The 22,485-nt window shown below is 35.8% G+C and overlaps 1 protein-coding gene across 3 annotated transcripts in view; it reads left to right on the top strand.

Moving 5' to 3' along the window:
- Positions 1 to 22,485, top strand: part of LOC306657240 (mitochondrial adenyl nucleotide antiporter SLC25A24-like) — a 60,449-nt gene that overhangs the window by 27,327 nt on the left and 10,637 nt on the right. Inside the window, exons 4-6 of one of the 3 annotated variants that reach the window (XM_079133047.1) lie at positions 3,089 to 3,200; positions 8,056 to 8,214; positions 12,984 to 13,136. In XM_079133047.1, the coding sequence (XP_078989173.1) occupies positions 3,089 to 3,200; positions 8,056 to 8,214; positions 12,984 to 13,136 (424 nt within the window). The remainder of the gene's footprint in view (positions 1 to 3,088; positions 3,201 to 8,055; positions 8,215 to 12,983; positions 13,137 to 22,485) is intronic. The other 2 variants (XM_079133048.1, XM_079133049.1) reach the window with 2 other exon arrangements.

The following is a 22,485-nucleotide window of genomic DNA, read 5'->3' as shown; positions in this document are numbered from 1 at the left end:
CTAATATCCAGAATCTGTAAAGAACTCAAAAAGCTCTACACCAAGAATACAAATAATCCAATCAACAAATGGGTTAAGGAAATGAACAGACACTTCACTGAAGAAGATGTACAAGCAATCAACAGATATATGAAAAAATGTTCAACATCTCTAGTAATAAGAGAAATGCAAATCAAAACTACACTAAGATTCCATCTCACCCCAATTAGAATGGTGATTATCAAGAACAGAAGCAACAATAGGTGTTGGCGAGGATGTGGGGAAAAGGTACACTCATACATTGCTGGTGGGGTTGCAAATTAGTGCAGCCACTCTGGAAAGCAGTGTGGAGATTCCTCAGAAAGCTTGGAATGGAACCACCATTTGACCCAGCTATCCCACTCCTTGGCCTATACCCAAAGGACTTAAAATCAGCATACTACAGAGATACAGCCACAACAATGTTCATAGCTGCTCAATTCACCATAGCCAGATTGTGGAACCAACCTAGATGTCCTTCAGTTGATGAATGGATAAAGAAACTGTGGCATATATATACAATGGAATATTACTCCACCATGAAGAATGATAAAATTATGTCATTTGCAGGCAAATGGATGAAATTGGAGAATATCATGCTAAGTGAGATAAGCCAATCTCAAAAAACTGAAGGATGAATGATCTTGCTGATAAGCAGATGAGGACGTATATTAGGGGGTGGGAGGGGTTAGCGTTAGGGTTAGGATTAGGTTTAGGGTTAGGGATTAGGAGGGTGGTAAGAATGGAGGACGGAAGGATTGTATAGAGGCTAATGAGGGGTGGGAGGGGTGGGGGGGAAGGAAAAAAATAACAGAATGAATCAAACAACATTGCCCTATGTAAATTTATGATTACACAAATGGTAAGCCTTGACTCCATGTACAAATAGAGAAACAACATGTATCCCATTTGTTTAAATAATTAAAAAAAAGAATTTATTTGGAGGGGGCTGGGGATATAGCTTAGTCGGTAGGGTGATTGCCTAGCATGCACAAGGCCCTTGGTTCAATCCCCAGTACCACCAAAAAGATAAAATAAAAAGAAGAAGAATTTATTTGATTAAGCATTAGTTTTAGCTCTAGGTGGAAAGAATGCAGCTGTGAACAAGCCAAAGTTTCTGCTTCAGGGTTCAAGCCAGTAGGGAGAAAATACCAGGTGATTACATAGAGCAGCATAATCAAAAGTGGTAATATTGCCCACTGCAGAGTCTGGTAGTAAATTTTTTTTTTTTTTTTTTTTTTTTGTGGTGCTGGGGATTGAACCCAGGGCCTTGTGCTCATAAGGCAAGCACTCTACCAACTGAGGTATATCCCCAGCCCTGGTAGTAATTTTTTATCTGAAAATGTCTTCATTTTCATTTTTGGTAGTTATTTTGTTGTATACAGAATTCTTTTTTTTTTTTTTTTTTTTTTTCAGTGCTGGGGATTTGAACCCTGGGCTTTGTGCTTGCGAGGCAAGCCCTCTGCCAACTGAGCTATATCCCCAACCCTGTATACAGAATTCTATGGAGACTTTTTTCCCCTTTCAACACTTTGAAATTATTATTAAAGATGTTATCAGACATCTTTAATGATAAAAATTCAATAAAATTCTGATGAAAAATCAATAGTTGCTTTTTTCATTTCCTCCTATATATAATGTATTTTTTGCCCTCTTTTCCTTTCTTTCCTTCCTTCTCCTCCCTTGCTCTCTTCCTGTTTTGAACTCAAACATTGCTCAGCTATGGAATTCCCATTAAACTCACAGTCCTCCAGTTTAGCTATTTTAATCAGGCTAAAGGTATCGTATAATAGTTTAGTATTTGTTCAGAGACTGAAAGGGATACCTATCTAGAAAATTTGCCCTGTAATTACTAGCCCTGAACCCCAACTTCTGTTTTATTCTATCTACTTGCTCTGTATTTAGGCTCCTATTCCTCTATGTTACAGTTTGCAGATTGTCCCCAGCCAGAAACCAGAGTGCATGGGCAGCTCATCTCATGTGTTTTCCTTTTCTCAAGTATGTCAACCCCGTTCTGCTCTGAGACCAATGCCTAAAAACACTTATTTCTTATGTTGTGTCTAGTTTCATAATTGCTGAGATGAAAGTATAAGTTCTATACCCATTATTTTTTCTTGGCTGGAATTGGAAATTGTACTAAACTTTTTGTTGGCGGAATAGGTTTTATTTTTTAGAATTTCCATTTTGAAAAAAGCTATTGAAAAAAATTTCACTTTCTATTCAGACACAAATTCCATTTTAAAATTTGAGTTATTTAAAAATTGAGTAAATGCTGATTTTTGTATGATAAAAGTGAGTCTTAAGTTCATAAATAAAAACTTATTTTAAGGCCTATCAGAAAACTAGAAATAGGGAAAAAAAAGGTGAGAGGAAAAATATTAGAAGATCCAAAAGGTTAAAGGTCACTCTTCAGTTTTATTCATGTATCCAACAAACATTCATTAATCCAACAAACATTTATTGACTGCTCAGTACTAGATATATACAGGTGATTTAGGAAATAGTCTTATTCTTTGAGGGATAACAGGATAATATGAGAGAAATACAAACAAGTAAAAAATTGAAAAGCAATGTAAAATGGATTACAGTTGAGGAGTTTGGTATTCCTTCAAACTGTCAAGATTATCAAAAACAAGGAAAACCAGAGAAACTTATCGTAGCCAAGATTATCTTAAGGAGATATGACAAATACATAGAATGTAGTATTTCAAATGGAATCCTGGGGAAAAAAGAAAGTTTGAATAAAATATGAAATTTAATTAATAATGACTTATCAATATTAGTTCATTAATTATAGCAAAGGTTCCATAAAAATGTAAGATGTTACCAATAGGAGAAACTGAATGTGGGGATATATGGGAACCGCAAATCATCTTCTCAATGTTTATAAAAATCTGAAACTGTCCTAAAAAATAAATTTTTTTTTTTTAAAATGTGAAAATACAGTGATATTTGTGGAGTTCAAAGGATTGGCTTCAATAATAAATATTTAGGAAGCATTTGATTAGTTTTTATAATGGTGCTAACTTTATTATAAATGTTATAAGCACTATTTTAAAATTTATTTCAGCATTGATACTGATGGAACAATGACAGTAGACTGGGATGAATGGAGAGACTACTTTTTACTACATCCTGCAAAAAATATCAATGAGATTATTCATTTCTGGAAACGTTCCACTGTAAGATTACTTTGTATTTTACTGTTTTCATTTTTCTGTAAATATCATAGCTGTTATTATCATTTTATAGTCCCTACAACATTTGTTGCCTTAGTGGCTAAAGTTACAATACTCCCTCATAATAATGTTCTACTAATTTAGTAAGGTGGGGGAGGTGTTTAGTATTCTATAGGCACAGCAACCACAGATTTCTTTGTTTGCTGAAACCTGGATCTCAAAATAGATGCTTATGAAAAGGGCCTACTTTGTGTTAAGAATCAATTACTGTGCAATAGTTGGCCTACCTTGAGAAGTAAAAAATAATATGTATTTCTTTTTTCATAGGTATGATGTTACTGTCTGGTCTTCTGTCGTAGGAAATGTAAAAGTCAAAAATTACGATTTCAAAATCATAGAGTCAGAATGAAATATATAATTTAACCTCCTAATTTTTTGGAAAACAAACACTTGGAGTTGTAAGGAGCAAAGAAAATCTTATAATTGAGGACGTTTTAGATCTTTTTCACTCTCAGGTGTGAGGGGTTAAGTTAATAATTTGTTCATGACTTACTATTCTCACCCACCCTCATGGGGTTCCACCTCTTCTCCATAGACAGTATAGGGGAAGAAAAAGAGCATAAACTCTGGGGTGAGAATGTTTGGGTTCCAATTCCACAACTGCCACCTACTAGTTTTGAAGTAGCTCCTTTATTAGCTGAAACATGAAGAGTCATGGCGCATTGATTCTCTTTATCACATTTTTTGTTGGCAGCATTTGTAGTAATTTTATCCCATATCATGGCCAGGGTTGTATCTTTATGTCTCAAAATGTGCAGCCTTTACTTGAGGCTTATGTTACTGGAATGACATCAAGGGTATCAGTATTTAAGGTAAAATTGTAATCAGTTTGCATGTGTTCATTTGGGAGAGAGCACCATCGTAAGGTAAATCCTCCTATTGTTTATAATTTGTATCTTCTGAAAAATTGGTTTCTGCCAATTGTGCAGCCTGATGTTTCTTGACCTCTGCTCCCTGGTCCTGCTGTTCTGGTCACGAAACTCATCTGGTGTATGTTGCTTGTCTTCATTGTGCACCTTCTTCTATGGGAAATGAGAACAGCCACATTGTTAAATATAGTAGAATAATGTACTATGATTATTTTGATGTTTATGGCAGAATGAAATGATGCTTTTCCCTTAGAGAAATTCAGTTATAAACATGAAGGCAGAAAGCCAGGGCCTTGTGCCACTGAGTTCCATCCCAGCCTTCATTCATTAACTTTTGAAGGAGACATTGGTCTTTAGTTAATGGCCAAGTCTATCATTCCCCCGTAAGAAATATTGTTTGTAGTTTGTTCTACCAAGATAGGAACCTGGAATGCAAGTAAAGGATGGATTTTTTTTTTTTTTTTTTTTGGTACTGGGTATTAAACCCAGAGGTGCTTTACCACTGAGCCATATCTCCAGCCCTTTTTTGTTTTCTATTTTGAGACAGAGTCTCACTAAGTTACTGAGGGTCTCCCTGAGTTGCTGAGGTTGGACCCAAATTTGAGATCCTTCTGCCTTAGCCTCCTGAGTTGCTGGGATTACAGACATGCACCAGCATGAATGACTAGAAGAATTATTCATTCCAATAATCCACTGCTATCTATTTTTCCCCAATTCAATGATCACACAGTTTAACAGACCAAAAAGCCTAGGAATTGTGCTTGCTACTTTCTTGATAGTCGTGATATCCACAGCTGTCAGGAATCCTATAGCTGGTAAAGTTTTCCTGAACCTGATCATTTTGCCATTTCTGCTTCTGTTCTCCTACTTCAAGCCACTGTCTTATTTCTCTTGAACTGTCACAGTAGCCTCCTAAGTAGTTTGCCTACTTCTACTCTTGCCAGGTTATAATCTCTTTTCACCCAGTGACCAAATGATCTTTTCAAAATGTAAAAGTTCTGTACCTGTCCCTATGATCCTTCTTTCCTTCTTTGTTATAACAAATAGATATTTCTACTTTTAAAACTACATTCTGTCCTTATGCCTTGAATCTATTTTCTCTCTTTATCTGAGGATTTATTCTCTCCATTATACTCTTATTTCCTGTATGTAAGTATATGCATTTAAACACAACATTTTACATAGTTAAGTTAGTACCATTAAAATAAAATATAGTCCTCTGTCATGTCTCCCAGCTACCTTATCTTTTTTTTTTTTTTTTTTTTTTCCTTACAGCTATACTTGCCATTTACTTCTCAACCAACTAGAGTCTGACTTTTTCTCACTCTGTGGGGATTCTAACCAAGTCCACCTCCCTCTTGTTAGGTTTAATGGGTGTTTTTGATCTTTCCACTGTCTAGCTTTTTAAATGTTCTTGTCCTCCAGCTTCCTTGGCACTGTATCCTCCTGGTTTTATTCCCACCTTGCTAGTCATTGCTTTTCTGTCTCCTCCCAAGTATCTTCTTTCTCAGTCTGCCTTTATGTTCGTTTTCTTCTGTGTTCTACTTTTAGCACTCTCTCTCTCTCTCTTTTTCCTTTCAATCTGTACATTTTTTCCTAGGCAATTCAACATATTTTCCCAGGTTGAATGATCAAATATAGGTTGTTTGAGAATTTCACATCTTGTTGTTAGACTATACTTTCCTTTTGTATAATGCAATTTTTTAAATTTTTTTGCTTGTTTGTTTGTTGGTACTGGGGATTGAACCAGTGGTGCTTTGTCACTGAACTACATCCTCAGTCCTTTTAACAAATTTTTAAATACTGAGTTGAGAAAGGGTCTCACAAAGTTGTTGAGGCTGGCCTGGAATTTAGTCTTCTTATCTCAGTCTCCTGAATTGCGAGGATTACAGGCATGCTTCACTGTGCCCAGCAGCATATGCAAGTATTTTTTGGAAAGCAGTGAGACACCACAAGCACAACATGTGCAAACTACACATCATTGTTCCCTGTGACCTTTTCTTTTTCACTTTTCATCATTTCCCTAGTTGCCCAAGTCAGGTACCTCAACATTATTCTTAGGTCTTGCACTTCTTTACCTTCCTTCCATGCCACATACAATCTTGTGGCTCTTAGAATATGTTTGAGCACACTATTTCCTTTGCCTGAATGTTCCCTTGGTAAATCCTTACTTTTTTTTTTTTTGTACCAAATTGAAGCCAGGGATGCTCAACCACTGAGCCACATCCCCAGACATTTTTATATTTTACTTGGAGACAAAGTATTGTTAAGTTGCTTAGGGCCTCACTAAATTGCTGAAGCTGGCTTTGAACTTGTAATACTCCTGCCTTGGCCTCCTGAGGTATTGGGATTACAGGTGTGTCCCACCATGCCAGGTAATTAGTTCCTACTTCTACAGGGAGATAGTATAGTGTGATGGACAGGAAAGTTCCTGTGAGGTCAAAAATGCCTGGGTTTAGATTGAGGGTTGGCTGCTTCTAAGTTACTTTAAGTAGAAAGTGTTCATCTCTCCCCGCAAAAAATCAGGCCTACGTTCTATTAAATGCCTCTGTATTATGTTCTTAAGAAGCCTTTATTTGCTGCCCTTGTTATTGTATTTATTCATTTTTGATATGATTTGTTTATTTTCCTCTTATTACAGAGATAACAATAGTAATAGAACTCTGTAAGCTCCTGGGGGCAGAAACTAACTTCTGAATAATTTTGTCACTTATATATAGACCAGGGCCTGGCACATTAATTTATTAATCTATGAATATTTGTTAAGAATCATTACCTTCATGGACCAAGATACTTGTTCTACAACAGCGAACACAGGAAATCAGACTGCTGCCCTTCCTGGGTTACTTTCTAATGCAGTAATTAAGCAATAAACATAAATGAATGGATCAGTTTAGATTGTACTACATATTGGAGAGAAAGTTACAGAGTGAGTCAGGGAGAAATGTTCTAGGCAGAAGAAAACTCAAGTTACTTAACAAAGGATCTGAGTTGGAAAGGTATTTACAAAGGAGGGCACTAATTGAATGAATAAATGAAGGTGGAAAAACTAAGAAGCAGCAAAGTAACTTATCTACCATGATTGAAAAGTAATGGAACCTGTATCCTGAGTCCAGTTCGTAGTCTTCCCATTGAAACATATTGCTATAACATTTAGAGGAAAAAACAGTCTTAGCAAAATCAGGTATGGTTACTAAAATTAAAGTGAAATGCAAAACTCATTATAGTGCAGATTTTTAAAAAGAAAAATGACTGATTTTGAAGAGAAAATCAGTGTAAATAATAAGGAAGCATATAAGATGCTTTTCTTCTTCCCCCATGCCCTTTGGAATTATTATTATTTTTTAAATTTTTAAAAATGTATTCTTTTTAGAATAAAATACTATTCTTGAATTCTGACTTAGTTTTAATTGTGCAATGGAGTGTGAGAGAATTTGAAAAAAAAAATGGGAAATTTATTAAGCATTTATTACTTCCCTAGGGTGTGACAGAAACTGTGGTGACTAGGACATGATTCCTGCTCTCAGGGTTTATATATATATACTTTTTTTGTGGTGCTGGGGATTGAACCCAGGGCCTTGTGCTTGCAAGGCAAGCACTCTACCAACTGAGCTATATCCCCAGTCCTATCAGGGTTTATATTTTTCATGGAAGAGATAATCCAAATGGCTTGAGAATTTTAAGTTGATAACTCTAATTTAATGGAAATAATTTAAAATTAAATCTGTAGGGTGTATTATTCATAATCATTTGGTCTAGTATAAGTGCTAAGCAAATTGTCAATAGGAGTAATAGGAGTAATAAGAGGTAACAAAAAAGAAAACTGGAATTTTTGGTCCTTGTGAAAATTTATTCTTGGTCTTTATAAAAAGTTGTCCTTTTAATTTATCAAGTATTCACACTTTCTTTCTATTTTTTGCTTTTATCAGATAATTGATATAGGAGAGAGTATAGCAATTCCAGATGAATTTACTGAACAAGAAAGGCAGTCTGGAGATTGGTGGAAACGTTTGGTGGCAGCAGGAATAGGTAGTGCGGTGGCACGGACGTGCACAGCACCTTTTGACCGCTTGAAAGTCATGATGCAGGTAGCTTGCATGCTTTTCCTATCCTGTCAGAGTCAAAGTAACTGGAATAGTTCTTGATTATTTTCACAAGAAATATTTTAAATGTTTTGGCAAATTTCACACTACTTATTGTTAAGGTTTTATGCTTTATTTAAAATATAGATTCTCTTATTTTCAATATTAGAATATTTCTTAATTTTCTTGAAGATGCTTCTAAGATTTAAATTAATTTTTATTTGAAATAATAGAATCACTTTATTAGGTTGATTTTTCAGAAACATAACTAAATCCATGAGAAAAATGGCAAGACACTATTAATCTATTTATTTGTTATATCTATCCCCATACAATGTAATTGTATGATTTTTCCTATGAAAAAGCACTGAGAATATTTCTAAGAATTATAAAATATTATTATATGTTGTCTAATTACCTTTATTTTAATGAGTAATATATTATCAGCAGAAGTTATGAAATAGTGTGTGACTTAATCTAGTAAGTCATAATTAAAATCCATAATTTAAATTTAATATTTGGTGCATACTTTCTCTTCAAAGATAAAAAAATAAATAATACAGAATCTAATGAATTTAAATTTGTAATTAAATTTACATACCTGGGTATTTTACTGTCTTCTTTTTTTTGGTAATATTGATAACATTTTGGTTATGGATTATGAGTGGTTATTATTATATAATGTAGATTGTGTAAAAACTATAATATGTAAGTAAGAGCTAAGTAATTTATTTTATACTTATGTCTATTTCAAAGATTTGTTGACATTTCAAGAACTACATTTATATAAATATATCATTTTTAGGAAATAAAGGCTGTTCAAAGGATAACTTGTGTGGAAAAAAGTCTTCATATATTCATTTCACATATATTTATTAGGACTTATTGTGTACTGGATACTTATTAGGCATTAGGACTGCAGTAGTAAGTTAGATATAGTGTTTAGAATTAAAGAATTAGAGAATATAGGGGAAAATATATAATTAGGCAAGTAATAATAAAAGGCAGTAATTAGGCAAGTAAGTAATGAAATGTGATGTATATGTTATTCTATATCCAGAGAATACACATAGTACTGTGGGAACATCAAAAGGGCATAAATACCGTTTTCCCTCTGCTTATATAAATATATAATGATATAATGATTCTCACATAAATATATAATGATATCTTGGTTAATGTATCCAATAGAAATAACAAACTTTACTTCAACAGACTAAGTGTAGGGACCACACTTTGAATGGTGTAAGGTAATATGACAATCCTTCTGAGCATTTGATTCCCCAGTAACCTATATTCTACTCAGTCAGTGACTAAATTCAGTCCATTGTTAGGAAAGAGCAAGACTCCAAAATTCTCTCTTACATATAAAAATCAAAAACCTGGTTTCCTCAGTAACTTGACCAATCAGAAAACTTAAAAAAATAAGCTGTAAATGGATACAGATACAGTACAGTACTACACAGAAACTGAGACATATTGGGAGATGACAAAGATGATAAGGGGGACCAAGGAGGAAAAGCAACGGTACTTTTGTTATGTGCCCATCATATGCTAGATGCTAGAAATGCCAAGAAAAAAAGCACATTTCTTATCCTCCAGAACCTGATAGAGATAATCCACAATATATCGATGTGATGATGATGATGATGATGGTGGTGGTGGTGGTATGGTGATATTTAAAATAATAATCACTTCTAAGTTTTTGTTCTGTGAAATAGAAAATTATATATGGGTGGAATAGAGACAAAGTAGTGATGATCAGTTCTCTGAGCAGAAGAAAATGGGTTGGATTAGGGAGAGTGAAGTTGTGTACCAAATAGAGGGGGTGTGGAAAGAATGAAAAAAGAAAAGGAAATATGGAAGCTGGATAGACAGGAGGAGGAGGAGGATGGGCCATAGAAAAGAAAATGAAAGTGGAGAGTAAATAGGACAAAAGGAGGGAAGGTGATAGAGGAAAAATGAGTTAGAAATGGGGAGAAAAGAGTAATATAAGAGGCAAAGGAAGAGAGGACGGGAAGAAGAGGGGAAGATAAGGAAGTGGGGGAAGGAAGAAGTCTGTCCTTTTACACTATTCTGATTGTTTCTCTAGGCTTTCATTTGTAAACATATTGGGCACTGAAATAGGTTCATTAAACTTGCCCTCTTACTAATTGAACTTCATGCATCTGCAAAGGAATACTTTGAAATATAGGACACATGTCTAAAACAGTGTATTTGCAAGGATTCACAGTCAGAGAGCCCTGGGTTTGAATTCAGACTTGGATACTTTTTATCTGTGGGCAAGTTATTTGACCACTCCCTTAGGGTTATAAAATGAGACTCATCATACCAGAGTTATTTTAATGTAAGGGGTGGTTGGATTTGACTAGGGGGTGGGCGGCTTGGTGGTAGAGAGCTTGGCCTAGCATGCTTGAGGGCTTGGGTTGGATCCCTCTCACTCTTCACTCCCCACACACAGAAATGAGGGAAAAAATAAATTAGATTTTATGAAGTGTTTAGCATGATGCCTGTCACATAGTCACAAAAAATGAAGGCTGTCATTTTTTGTAGAGAAAAAAGATGATAAAATAGTACTATTATTTTTTCATCAAAGCTACATTAAATTTATTTAGCTACTTGTTTTGAGCTTTAAATATATTGTTTTCAAAACAAAATAAATATATGCCTACAAAAAATCTGGAAAATAGAAAAATAGAATGAAATTGTCCATCTTCTCATCATTTCAAAATGGTTATTATTAATGCCTTAGTGCATTACCTCTTGTCTTCTTAATGTTTTTTGCAGAATAGTGATTATTTTTTAAATAATTTATAGTTATTTTTGTGATTAATAGTGTAACATGAACATGTTCACATTACTTCATATTCTTCAAATATAGTTTATAATGACTAGGCACTATTTCAAGTGGATTTTCAAGTGGTTTCATACCTTATTTTGTCGTTTTTAAAAAATTCTTAGACAAGGGCTGGGGATATAGCTCAGTTGGTAGAGTGCTTGCCTTGCAAGCATAAGGCCCTGGGTTCAATCCCCAGCACTGCAAAAAAAAAAAAAAAAAAAAAAAAAAATTCTTAGCCATGTAGATGGACCCTCTTTTAAAACTGTTATTCATAATTTTGTGATGGATAGAACATCATTGTCCATGAACCCCTTTTCATTTTAGGATTATTTGTTCAGAAAAATTCTTGAAAGTTTAATGATGAACAACATATTTAAGGCTGTGTGCATTGTGTGTACATGCACACACACATATAGCTAAATTATTTTTCAGATTTCTTCTAACAGGAGAATGCCTGTTTTACCTTGCTTTCCCATTATTGTTCTCTTAGAGAGTGCTTTACTACTATTATAACTTCCACTTAAAAATAACATTCTTCTTATAAAATAATATATTAGAAAAATAGGAAAATACAGAAAATCATAAAGGCAGACATTAAAATGATCTGTAATTCTCATGTGTTCCTTTGCTAGAAATTCTTAACAAAGTACCACAAATAGGCTTAAACAACAGAAATCTATTGTCTCATAATTCTGGAGGCTTAAAGTCCAAAATCAAAGCGTTATCAGGATTGGGTCTTTCTGAGGGATATGAGGGAGAGTCTGATCTGGGTTGCTCTGTGACATGCAGATGGCCATCTTCTCCTGATCTGTTATATCTATGTATTCAAATTTCTCCTTTTTGTAAGGATACCAGTTATAAAAATCACAGCCTATTATGATGATCTCATTATAACTTGATTATATCTGTAAAGATACGATCTCCTAATAAGGTTACATTTTGAGAGAATAGGAGTTAGGACCTGAACATATGAATTTGGAGGGGTATAATTCAATTCATAATACTGTGATACCCCAAAATATACACTACTGAAAAGTTCAATACATTTTCATTCATTTTTCAGTGCATATTTTTATGTACTTTTATAATCTTATAATGCTAACTTATTTCTTCTTCCATAAGTTATTCTTTTCTTTGATGTCTTAGATTATAGTAGTCCCCCTTTATCTGAGGAGGAAATATTCCAATACCTTCAGTGGTTGCCTAAAACTGCAGATAGTTCCAAAACCTATATACTATATACTATGATATATCCTATGTAATATGCCCAGGATAAAGTTTAATTTTAAAATTGGGTAAAGTAAGAGATTAACAACAACTGATAGTAATAAAGTATAACAATTACAATAATATACTCTAATGAAAGTTATGTGACTTTCACTTAGGAAGCATTTTACAGTATTTCTTTGAGCTATCCAAATTGCAAACATCATTACTCTTGCACTTTGGGGACATTATTAAGTGAAATAAGAGTTACTTGAACGTAAGTATCATGGTAATACCAGAATAGTAGGTGTGAAAACTAAGTGATTAATGTGTGGGTAGTATATACAGAGTGGGTATACTGGACCAAGTGGTGATTCATGACCCTGGAGGACAGTGTGGAGCTGGACAGCATGATTTCATCATGCTACATAGAATGATATGCAATTTAAAACATATAAATTATTTATTTTTGTTATTTTCCATTTACTATATTTGGACCATGGAAACCATGGAATGCAAAACAATGGATATGAGGGGACTGCTATGATTAAAATATGTGTCTGTAGATAAGAAACTATTAATATATCAATTTTATGTGTCACTGAAGGAAAATTAAATTGGGGTTGAAAATTATGAATTTATACATATATGTATGCTTATGTCATTAGCAATACCAATGCCATATTGCCAGCAAAATAAGCTGAAGAATAGATTTTCTGTTCATTTCTAGGTTCATAGTTTAAAGACAAGGAGAATGAGGTTGATGAGTGTGTTTGAGCATCTAGTAAAAGAAGGAGGAATTTTTTCTCTTTGGCGAGGAAATGGTATTAATGTTCTCAAAATTGCACCAGAGACAGCACTCAAGATTGGGGCCTATGAACAGGTAAATGTTATTGGCTAAGGAATTTTAAATGAAGATTAGATTTTAATGTAATATAACAATTTAGACTTTCATGAAAGAGAAAACTGGAATGTACATAAGAAATAGTTGTCAATGTAAACATTAATTTTATTTTCATTTGATGACTTTTTGATTTCATATTGCTAAGATTTACAAAAAGTTTCATGGATTATATTATATCATCAAACTGATATTTGTAATTCTTCTAATTTTAATGTCACAACATGACTTAAAACATTTCATAATTGGTTTTTACTTTAAATAATTTGAATGTTTTATGGAGTTGAATATTTCAGTTCATTTATTACTAAGTAAAGGGTTAATCTCAATTAAGTCAAGTGATTAACATAAGAAATATACATTGAATTAAAAATTTTTTAATCTGATTTAGAATTTTACTTCAGGGGCTTAGATAATTTGAGATGAGCTATATTTATTTTTGAATATTATATGTTATTTGTGTCACATAAGTGTCCGAGAATGCTTTAAATGTGACTCAAGTTTTTCATCTTAACTATAAATCTTGTAGTAATTCTTTTAAAAAACATTTTTTTGTAGGATCTTGTTCACGTGGTCAAAGGACCTCAAAATTTTAGAAAATTTGAAAGATAGATGATATCCTATCTCAATTCAAAGAGTTGAAAAGCAAACTGATAGATGAATAGGACACTGGACTTAGCAGCAATACACATCTTTAAAACAGTTACCTCTTACTGAGAACATTGGTGTTGCCAATGAAAGCAAAACTTGTTAAACAGGTAAGCAAAGGATTTACTTCATTTAACAAGTTTTGCTTTCATCGGCAATACTGATTTTCTTGGTTTCTTGAGAACTGATGTGTTCCAGACCCTTTTCAAGGTCATGGAGATGTGACAGCAAGTATAACAGAAGCAAGCAAATGAACCAAATCAACCAAACAAGAAAATGCACTGTCTTTATGAAATATATATTGGAATATTTGTTGGAGACAATAAACAAAATATTTGGTATCTCAGGTGGTGACAGTGGCTACTAGGAAAATAGAGGGTAGAGATCATAACTCTTTCAAGAAGTTTTACTGTGAGAGGAGAAGGGAAATGGAGTGGTAGTTAGAGTGGGAAGAGAAACAAAAGTATCTTTTCTAAAAATGGAAGAAGCAATATGATGTGTATGCTTAGGGAACTGATCCAGTAGAGAGGAACCATTGATTAAACAGGAAAGAGAAAGGAATTTTGCTAGGGGTTTGTCCTTGGATGGTGAGTAGAGATGGGAACTAGCCCTGGGTTAGGCACTTCATCCATAGTCCCAGGAGCAGCTCTGCTCAGTGGGTACAGGTTTGTTGAAACTTTCTTCCTAGTACTTTAATTTTTTTCAGTGAAGTAGAAGCAAGAACATGTTGGAAGTTTGAGGAAAGAGGATAAGGTATGAAACTGTCTTCTAGGGGAGCTGGAAAGCAGATGGACTGAGGAAATAAGATTGCTGGCTGCAAAGGATCCCCTTGAAGTTAGTAGTCCTGAATATAAAGTGATATCAAGAAGCATGAAGATGTAGAAAATCTTGCTTACAATAGATTTTGAATTTTGGCAATTTCCTGGATTCCAATATTTATTCTGTGGTTACCATGAACCAGGTCTTACGCTGTAGTCTGGGGCTACATGAATAAACAAGATAGAAATGGTTGCTCTGCTCTTCTAGACTTTACTTCTGTCAAAATTAGATGTTGAAATTTAAGGAGGGTTCATCCAAATGAAAGTATCAATTTAGCATACAAAACTAGCATGTTGTAAAAGTTCAAAAGAAGCAGGGAAATCTGTATATTCCTTATTGTTACCAGGAACATAAATGTTGTTATTTGTGAGATCAGGGACAGGTGGGGAAAAATGGCCTAGACCTTCAGTCATCAATAGCCATTCTTACTACTCATGGTGATGTAGGACGACACGGAGGGTGCTCCAGGTGATGTGCTGTTCATTATTAATTAGGACTTTGATTTCACAATCCTTTCTAGTCTGCCACTCTGGCAGTGCAACCAAGGATACACTTTCTCTGTTCAGTGTAAGACTTGACTAGAGACAGCAGGAGATTTCCCACTTCCTCTCTTTGGCCCCATCATGGTTCCTGCTAGGCTTTCCAGGGTCCATCACCTCATGGGGTAAGAGGCCTCCCAGGGCTCCAGCACACAGTCATCCTCGTGGCTGTGATTTATTACAGTGAAAGAATACAAAGTAGTATTGGTGAAGAGCAAAGGTGGATGGGGTGAAGTTCAGAGAAAACCAGAAGTAGGCTTTCAGGTGTCCTTTTCCAGAGTTATTGCTTAATAACTTCAGCAATGAATTGTGACAAGGCATATCAAATGTTGTTTACCAGGGAATCTTGTTAGAGTCTTTGTGCCCAAGGTTTTATTAGGGCTGGTCTCTCTGCCTAGCATGTACCAAAACAAGTAGGTATTTAGCATAAATCATATTGTATCATAAAGAGTTTATGCATAGTGAGCCATTCTTGTCAGAGAATGATGGGAACCCTCCCCCAAATCCAAGTTCCCAAATAGACACCAAGGGAAAACCTTGCAAGCAAGACTTTCAAAGGACACCACTCTTTGGGATGCTATATTAATTCTTTTCTGTACACAAATCACTTTAGAAATGTCACAATGAATCATAAAAATTTCCCCCATCAACTTTTTTTATATGTATATTTTTAGTTGTTGACAGACCTTTATTTTATTCATTCATATTCAATGCTGAGAATTGAACCCAGTGCCTCACACATGCTAGACAAGTACTCTGCCACTGAACCACAGCCCCAAGCCCTCCACTGTAAATTTTTAACTTAAAAAAAAATACTAGTTAATTCTTTGACATCAAGTGATGTTATTTCTTATATCGTTTTTTGTTTGTCTTCTCCCTCTTGTTTATTTTATTAATTCATTTTTATTGTAAACAAATGGGATACATTTTGTTTCTCTGTACATGAAGTAGAGGCATACCATTTTTGTAATCATACATTTACCTAGGGTGATAGCTTTTGATTTATTCTGTTATTTTTTTTCTTCCCACAACCCCTCCCACTCCTCTTATCCCTCTATACAGTCCCTCCTTCCTCCATTCTTGCCCCCCTCCCACCCCCATTATGTGTCATCATCTGCTTATCAGCGAGATCATTCGTCCTTTGGTTTTTTGAGATTGGCTTATCTCACTTAGCATGATATTCTCCAGTTTCATCCATTTGCCTGCAAATGACATAATTTTATCATTCTTTATGGCTGAGTAATATTCCATTGTATATATATATACCACAGTTTCTTTATCCATTCATCAATTGAAGGGCATCTAGGTTGGTTCCACAATCTGGCTATTGTGAATTGAGCTGCTATGAACATTGTTGTGGCTGTATCTCTGTAGTATGCTGATTTTAAGTCCTTTGGGTATAGGCCAAGGAGTGGGATAGCTGGGTCAAATGGTGGTTCCATTCTAAGTTTTCTAAGAAATCTCCACACTGCTTTCCAGAGTGGCTGCACTAATTTGCAGCCCCACCAGCAATGTATGAGTGTACCTTTTTCCCCACATCCTCTCCAACACCTATTGTTGCTTGTATTCTTGATAATCACCATTCTAATTGGGGTGAGATGGAATCTTAGGGTAGTTTTGATTTGCATTTCTCTTATTACTAAAGATGTTGAACATTTTTTCATATATCTGTTGATTGCTTGCACATCTTCTTCTGTGAAGTGTCTGTTCATTTCCTTAGCCCATTTGTTGATTCAGTTATTTGTATTCTTGGTGTAGAGTTTTTTCAGTTCTTTATATATTCTAGAAATTAATGCTCTATCTGAAGTATGCGTGGCAAAGATTTTCTCCCACTCTGTAGATTCTCTCTTCGCATTGCTGATAGTTTCCTTTGCTGAGAGAAAGCTTTTTAATTTGAATCTATCCCAGTTATTGATTCTTGCTTTTATTTCTTGTGCAATGGGAGTCCTGTTAAGGAAGTCTGATCCTAGGCTGATATGTTGAAGATTTGGACCTACGTTTTCTTCTATAAGATGCAGGGTCTCTTGTCCGATTCCAAGGTCCTTGATCCATTTTGAGTTGATTTTTGTGCAGGGTGAGAGATATGGGTTTAGTTTCATTCTCTTGCATATGGTTTTCCAGTTTTCCCAGCACCATTTGTTGAGGAGGCTATCTTTTCTCCATTGCATATTTTTGGCACCTTTGTCTAGTATGAGAAAATTGTATTTATTTGGGTTTGTATCCGTGTCCTTTTGTACCATTGATCCACCTGTCTATTTTGGTGCCAATACCATGCCATTTTTTTTCACTATGCTTTGTAGTATAGTTGAAGGTCTGGTATTGCAATACCCCCTGCTTCACTCTTCCTGCTAAGGATTGCTTTAGCTATTCTAGGTTTCTTATTCTTCCAGATGAATTTCATGCTTGCTTGCTCTATTTCTGTAAAGTACATCATTGGGATTTTAATTGGAATTGCATCGAATCTGTATAGCACTTTAGGTAGTATGGCCATTTTGACAATATTAATTCTTCCTATCCAAGAACATGGGAGATCTTTCCATCTTCTAAGGTTTCCTTTAATTTCTTTCTTTAGTGTTCTGTAGTTCTCATTGTAGAGGTCTTTCACCTCTTTTGTGAGATTGATTCCCAAGTATTTTATTTTTTTCAAAGCTATTGTGAATGGGGTAGTTTCTCTAACTTCTCTTTCTGAAGATTGATCACTTATGTATAAAAATGCATTAGATTTATGAGCATTGATGTTATATCCTGCTACTTTACTGAATTCACTTATAAGTTCTAAAAGTTTTCTGGTGGAATTTCCTGGTTCCTCTCTCTATATAATCATGTCATCAGCAAATAGGGATAGTTTGAATTCTTCTTTTCCTATTCGAAACCCTTTAATTTCCTTGGTCTGTCAAATACTCTGGCTAGAGTTTCGAGGACAATGTTGAATAGAAGTGGTGAAAGAGGGCATCCCTGCCTTGTTCCAGTTCTTAGGGGGAATGCTTTCAGTTTTTCACCTTTTAGAATGATATTGGGATTGGGCTGAGCATAGATGGCTTTTAAAATGTTAAGGAATGTTCCCACTATCCTTATTTTTTCTAGTGTTTTGAGCATGAAGGGATGCTGTATTTTATCAAGTTTTTTTTTCTGTATCTATCGCAATAATCATGTGATTCTTGACTTTTAAGTGTATTGATATGGTGAATTAAAATTTATTGATTTCCGGATGTTGAACCAACTTTGCATCCCTGGGATAAAACCCACTTGCTCATGGTGCACTATCTTTTTAATATATTTTTGTATGAGATTTGCTAAGATTTTCTTGAGAATTTTTGCATCAATGTTCATTAGGGATATTGGTCTGAAATTTTCTTTTCTCGATGTGTCTCTGTCTGGTTTAGGTATCAGGGTGATTTGCTTCATAGAATGAGTTTGGGAGGGTTTCCTTCTCTTCTGTTTCATGAAATACTTTGAGAAGTATTGGAATGTGCTCTTCTTTAAAGGTTTTGTAGAACTGGGCTGAGAACCCATCTGGTCCCGGACTTTTCTTTGTTGGTAGGCTTTTGATGACTTCTGTTTCATTACTTGAAATTGATCTATTTAAATTGTGTATGTCCTCCTGGTTCAGTTTAGGTAATTCATATGTCTCTAGAAACCTGTTGATGTCTTCAAGGTTTTCTGTTTTGTTGGAGTATAGATTTTCAAAATAGCTTCGAATTATGGTTTGTATTTTAATTGTGTCTGTTGTGATATTTCCTTGTTCATTCCAAATTTTAGTAATTTGAGTTTTCTCCCTCTTTCTCTTTGTTAGTGTGGCTAAGGGTTTATCAATTTTGTTTATTTTTTCAAAGAACCAACTATTTATCTTGTTAATTTTTCCGATTGTTTCTTGTGTTTCAATTTCATTGATTTTGGCTCTGATTTTAACTATTTCCTGTCTTCTACTACTTTTGGTGTTGGTCTGCTCTTCTTTTTCTAGGGCTTTGAGTTGTAGTGTTAAGTCGTTTATTTGTTGATTTCTACTTCTTTTGTTGAATGCGCCCCATGAAATAAATCTTCCTCTAAGTATTGCTTTCATAGTGTCCCAGAGATTTTGATATGGTGTGTCTTTGTTCTCGTTTACTTCTAAGAATTTTTTTATTTCCCTCCTGATGTCTTCTGTTATCCATTCATCATATAATAGTGTATTATTTAATCTCCAGGTGTTGGAGAAGTTTCTGTTTTTTATTCTGTCATTTATTTCTAATTTCAATCCATTATGATCTGATAGAATACAAGGTAGTATCTCTAGCTTCTTGTACTTGATAACATTAGCTTTGTGGCATAAAATATGGTCTATTTTAGAGAAGGATCCATGTGCTGCTGAGAAGAAGGTGTATTCCCTCTTTTTTGGATGGTATATTCTATAAATGTCTGTTAAGTCTAAATTGTTGATTGTGTTATTGAGATCTACGGTGTCTTTGTTCAACTTTTGTTTGGAGGATCTGTCCAGTGGTGAGAGAGGTGTGTTAAAATCACCTAGTATTATTGTGTTGTGGTTTATTTGATTTCTGGCATTGAGAAGGATTTGTTTGAGTATATGGATGAGTCAGTATTTGGGGCATAGATATTTATGATTGTTATGTCTTTCTGATTTATGCTTCCCTTAAGCAGTATGAAATGTCCTTCTTTATCCCTTCTGACTACCTTTGGCTTGAAGTCCACATTATCTGATATGAGGATGGATACTCCAGCTTTTTTGCTGTGTCCATGTCCATGGTATAATTTTTCCCCATCCTTTCACCTTTAGTCTGTGGGTATCTCTTTCTATGAGATGAGTCTCTTGCTGGCAGCATATTGTTGGATCTTTCTTTTTAATCCAATCTGCCAGTCTATGTCTTTTGATTGATGAGTTCAGGCCATTAACATTCAGGGTTATTATTGAGATATGTTTTGTATTCCCTATCATATCTTTTTTTTTTTTTTTTTTTTTTTTTTGACACGACTTGATTTCTCCTTTATTTGGCTGTTCCTTTAGGGTAGTTCTCCCATTGCTGATTTGCTTCTTTGTTTTTCATCTCTTCCTCGTGGAATATTTTGCTGAGAATGTTCTGTAATGCTGGCTTTCTTTTTGTAAATTCTTTTAGCTTTTGTTTATCATGGGAGGATTTTTTTTCGTCGTCAAATCTGAAGGTAAGTTTTGCTGGGTCAAAAATTCTTGGTGGGCATCCATTTTCTTTCAGGGCTTGAAAAATGTTGTTCCAGGCCCTTCTAGCTTTTAGGGTGTGGATTGAAAAATTTGCTGATATGCATATTGGTTTCCCCCTGAATGTAATTTGATATTTTTCTCTCGCGGCCTTTAAAATTCTGTCTTTATTTTGTATGTTAGGTATTTTCATAATAATGTGCCTTAGTGTGGGTCTGTTGTAATTTTGTATATTTGGAGTCCTATAAGCCTCTTGTATTTGGTTTTCCATTTCATTCTTCAGATTTGGGAAATTTTCTGATATTTCATTGAATAGATTATTCATTCCCTTGGTTTGTTTCTCTAAGCCTTCCTCAATCCCAGTAATTCTTAAATTTGGCCTTTTCATGATATCCCATAATTCTTGTAGATTCTGTTCATGATTTCTTAGTATATTCTCTGTTTGGTCAACTTTTTTCAAGGTTAAATATATTGTCTTCAGTGTCTGAGGTTCTGTCTTCCAGGTGTTCTATCCTATTGGTTATGCTTTCTGTGGAGTTTTTAATTTGGTTTATTGTTTCCTTCATTTCAAGGATTTCTGTTTCATTTTTTTTTCAATATCTCTAACTCTTTATTGAAATGATCTTTTGCTTCCTGTATTTGCTCTTTTAACTGCCGATTGGTGTGATCATTCAAAACCTGCATTTGCTCTTTCATCTCATCATTCAATGCTGCATTTTCTCTTTCATCTCCTTGTTTGCTTCCCTGATCGTTTCAATTATGTACATTCTGAACTCCCTTTCTAACATTTCTTCTACTATGCTGTCATTGGGTTTTATTGCTATACCATCTAGGTTTGTTTGGGACATTTTCCCTTGTTTTCTCATCTTGCTCAGGTATCTACCCCTGTAGTAGTGAAACTCTGGGACATTGCAGATTTCCTCTATTGACTAATATTGTCTCTGTAGATTTCCAATAATTCACCTCTTATCCTTTGGTAGCCTGAAGTCTTGGAGGAACTTGATAATGCGGTGCTCCACTAGGAAGCTGCCCCTCTAGGGGTGGTGGCCTTCAGGTGGGGTATATTCCCTGTCAGTGGGCAGAGGCGCCGGCGCCTCCACTTGTTGACTGATGGTCAGTCAAAAGGGGACTAGAGTGCAGACCAGGGCATGTCTGATCTGGGTCTGTGTCTCTGGTTCTAGTGCCCTGGTGGGGAAAACCTCGCCCAGAGGGGAAGACTTACCCCGTGGAGAAGTTTCACTGGGCAGCTCTCTTCCGAGAAGTTCCCTTTGGTCCAGAACTACCACCTGTACTGGGAAGCCCTCCTCTGCAATGTTCTCAGGGGTCCTGATCTACCGCCTGGGCTAGGGAGCCTGTCCCTCAGAGGGGGACTCCCTCTGAGTGGACCTCCTCTGCTATGTTCCCTGGGGACTGGAGCTACCGCCTGGGCCTCGGACCCTCACTCTGTGTCGGAGCCTCTCACTGTGTGGCCCTCCTCTGCAATGCTCCTGGTTGACTGGGTGGGTACTCAGCTCCAGCAGGGGAGTCTCACTGGGCCACTCTACTCCACGAAGTTCCCTGCATTTCGGGACTATTGCCCCATCTGAGGAGCCCGCCCAGTGGGGGAGATTCACCCGGTGGCTCTGAGTTGGTCCTGAGTCTTTCAATACCTCCTCTTCTTGACTCCTTGGTCTTGTCAAAGGTCCTCTAGTCTCCTGTAGGTGTCTGAGGAAGGGAGCTGCCCTTCCAATGATGATGGCCACGCCCTCAGGAATAATTCAAAATTCCTGTACCAGCCTATAAAGAAGCCCCTGGCTAGCTCTGCAATGCAGGCGGGCTGGCTCATCTGCCGCCTTGCTCCCTGATGGCGACAGACCTCGGCGTGGTGGTCAGGTGGGGTTGCTCAGTGGTGGCGTCTGTCTTTGGCCTGGTGGTTGGGTGAATTGTCTGTCCGCTGCGTAACTCTGCAAGCAGGCGGGTTGGGTGCCTGCCTGCTACCTCTGTGATATATCCGGCCTGACTCACCTGCCAGCTCCCTCCGAGACTGCGGCCCACCAGTGATGGCACCGCCCTCTGTGCAGGGTCAGGCGGGGTTGCTCAGTGATGGCGCCAATCTCTGTGCCTCCCTCTGGTTTATTGATGTGTAATTGACAATTAAAATAGTTTATTTATGGCATTC

This window comes from Sciurus vulgaris (assembly GCF_902686455.1).
Source record: "Sciurus vulgaris genome assembly, chromosome: 1".
NCBI classification, from domain to species: Eukaryota; Metazoa; Chordata; class Mammalia; order Rodentia; family Sciuridae; genus Sciurus; species Sciurus vulgaris.
This window is presented reverse-complemented; position numbering and strand designations above follow the sequence as displayed.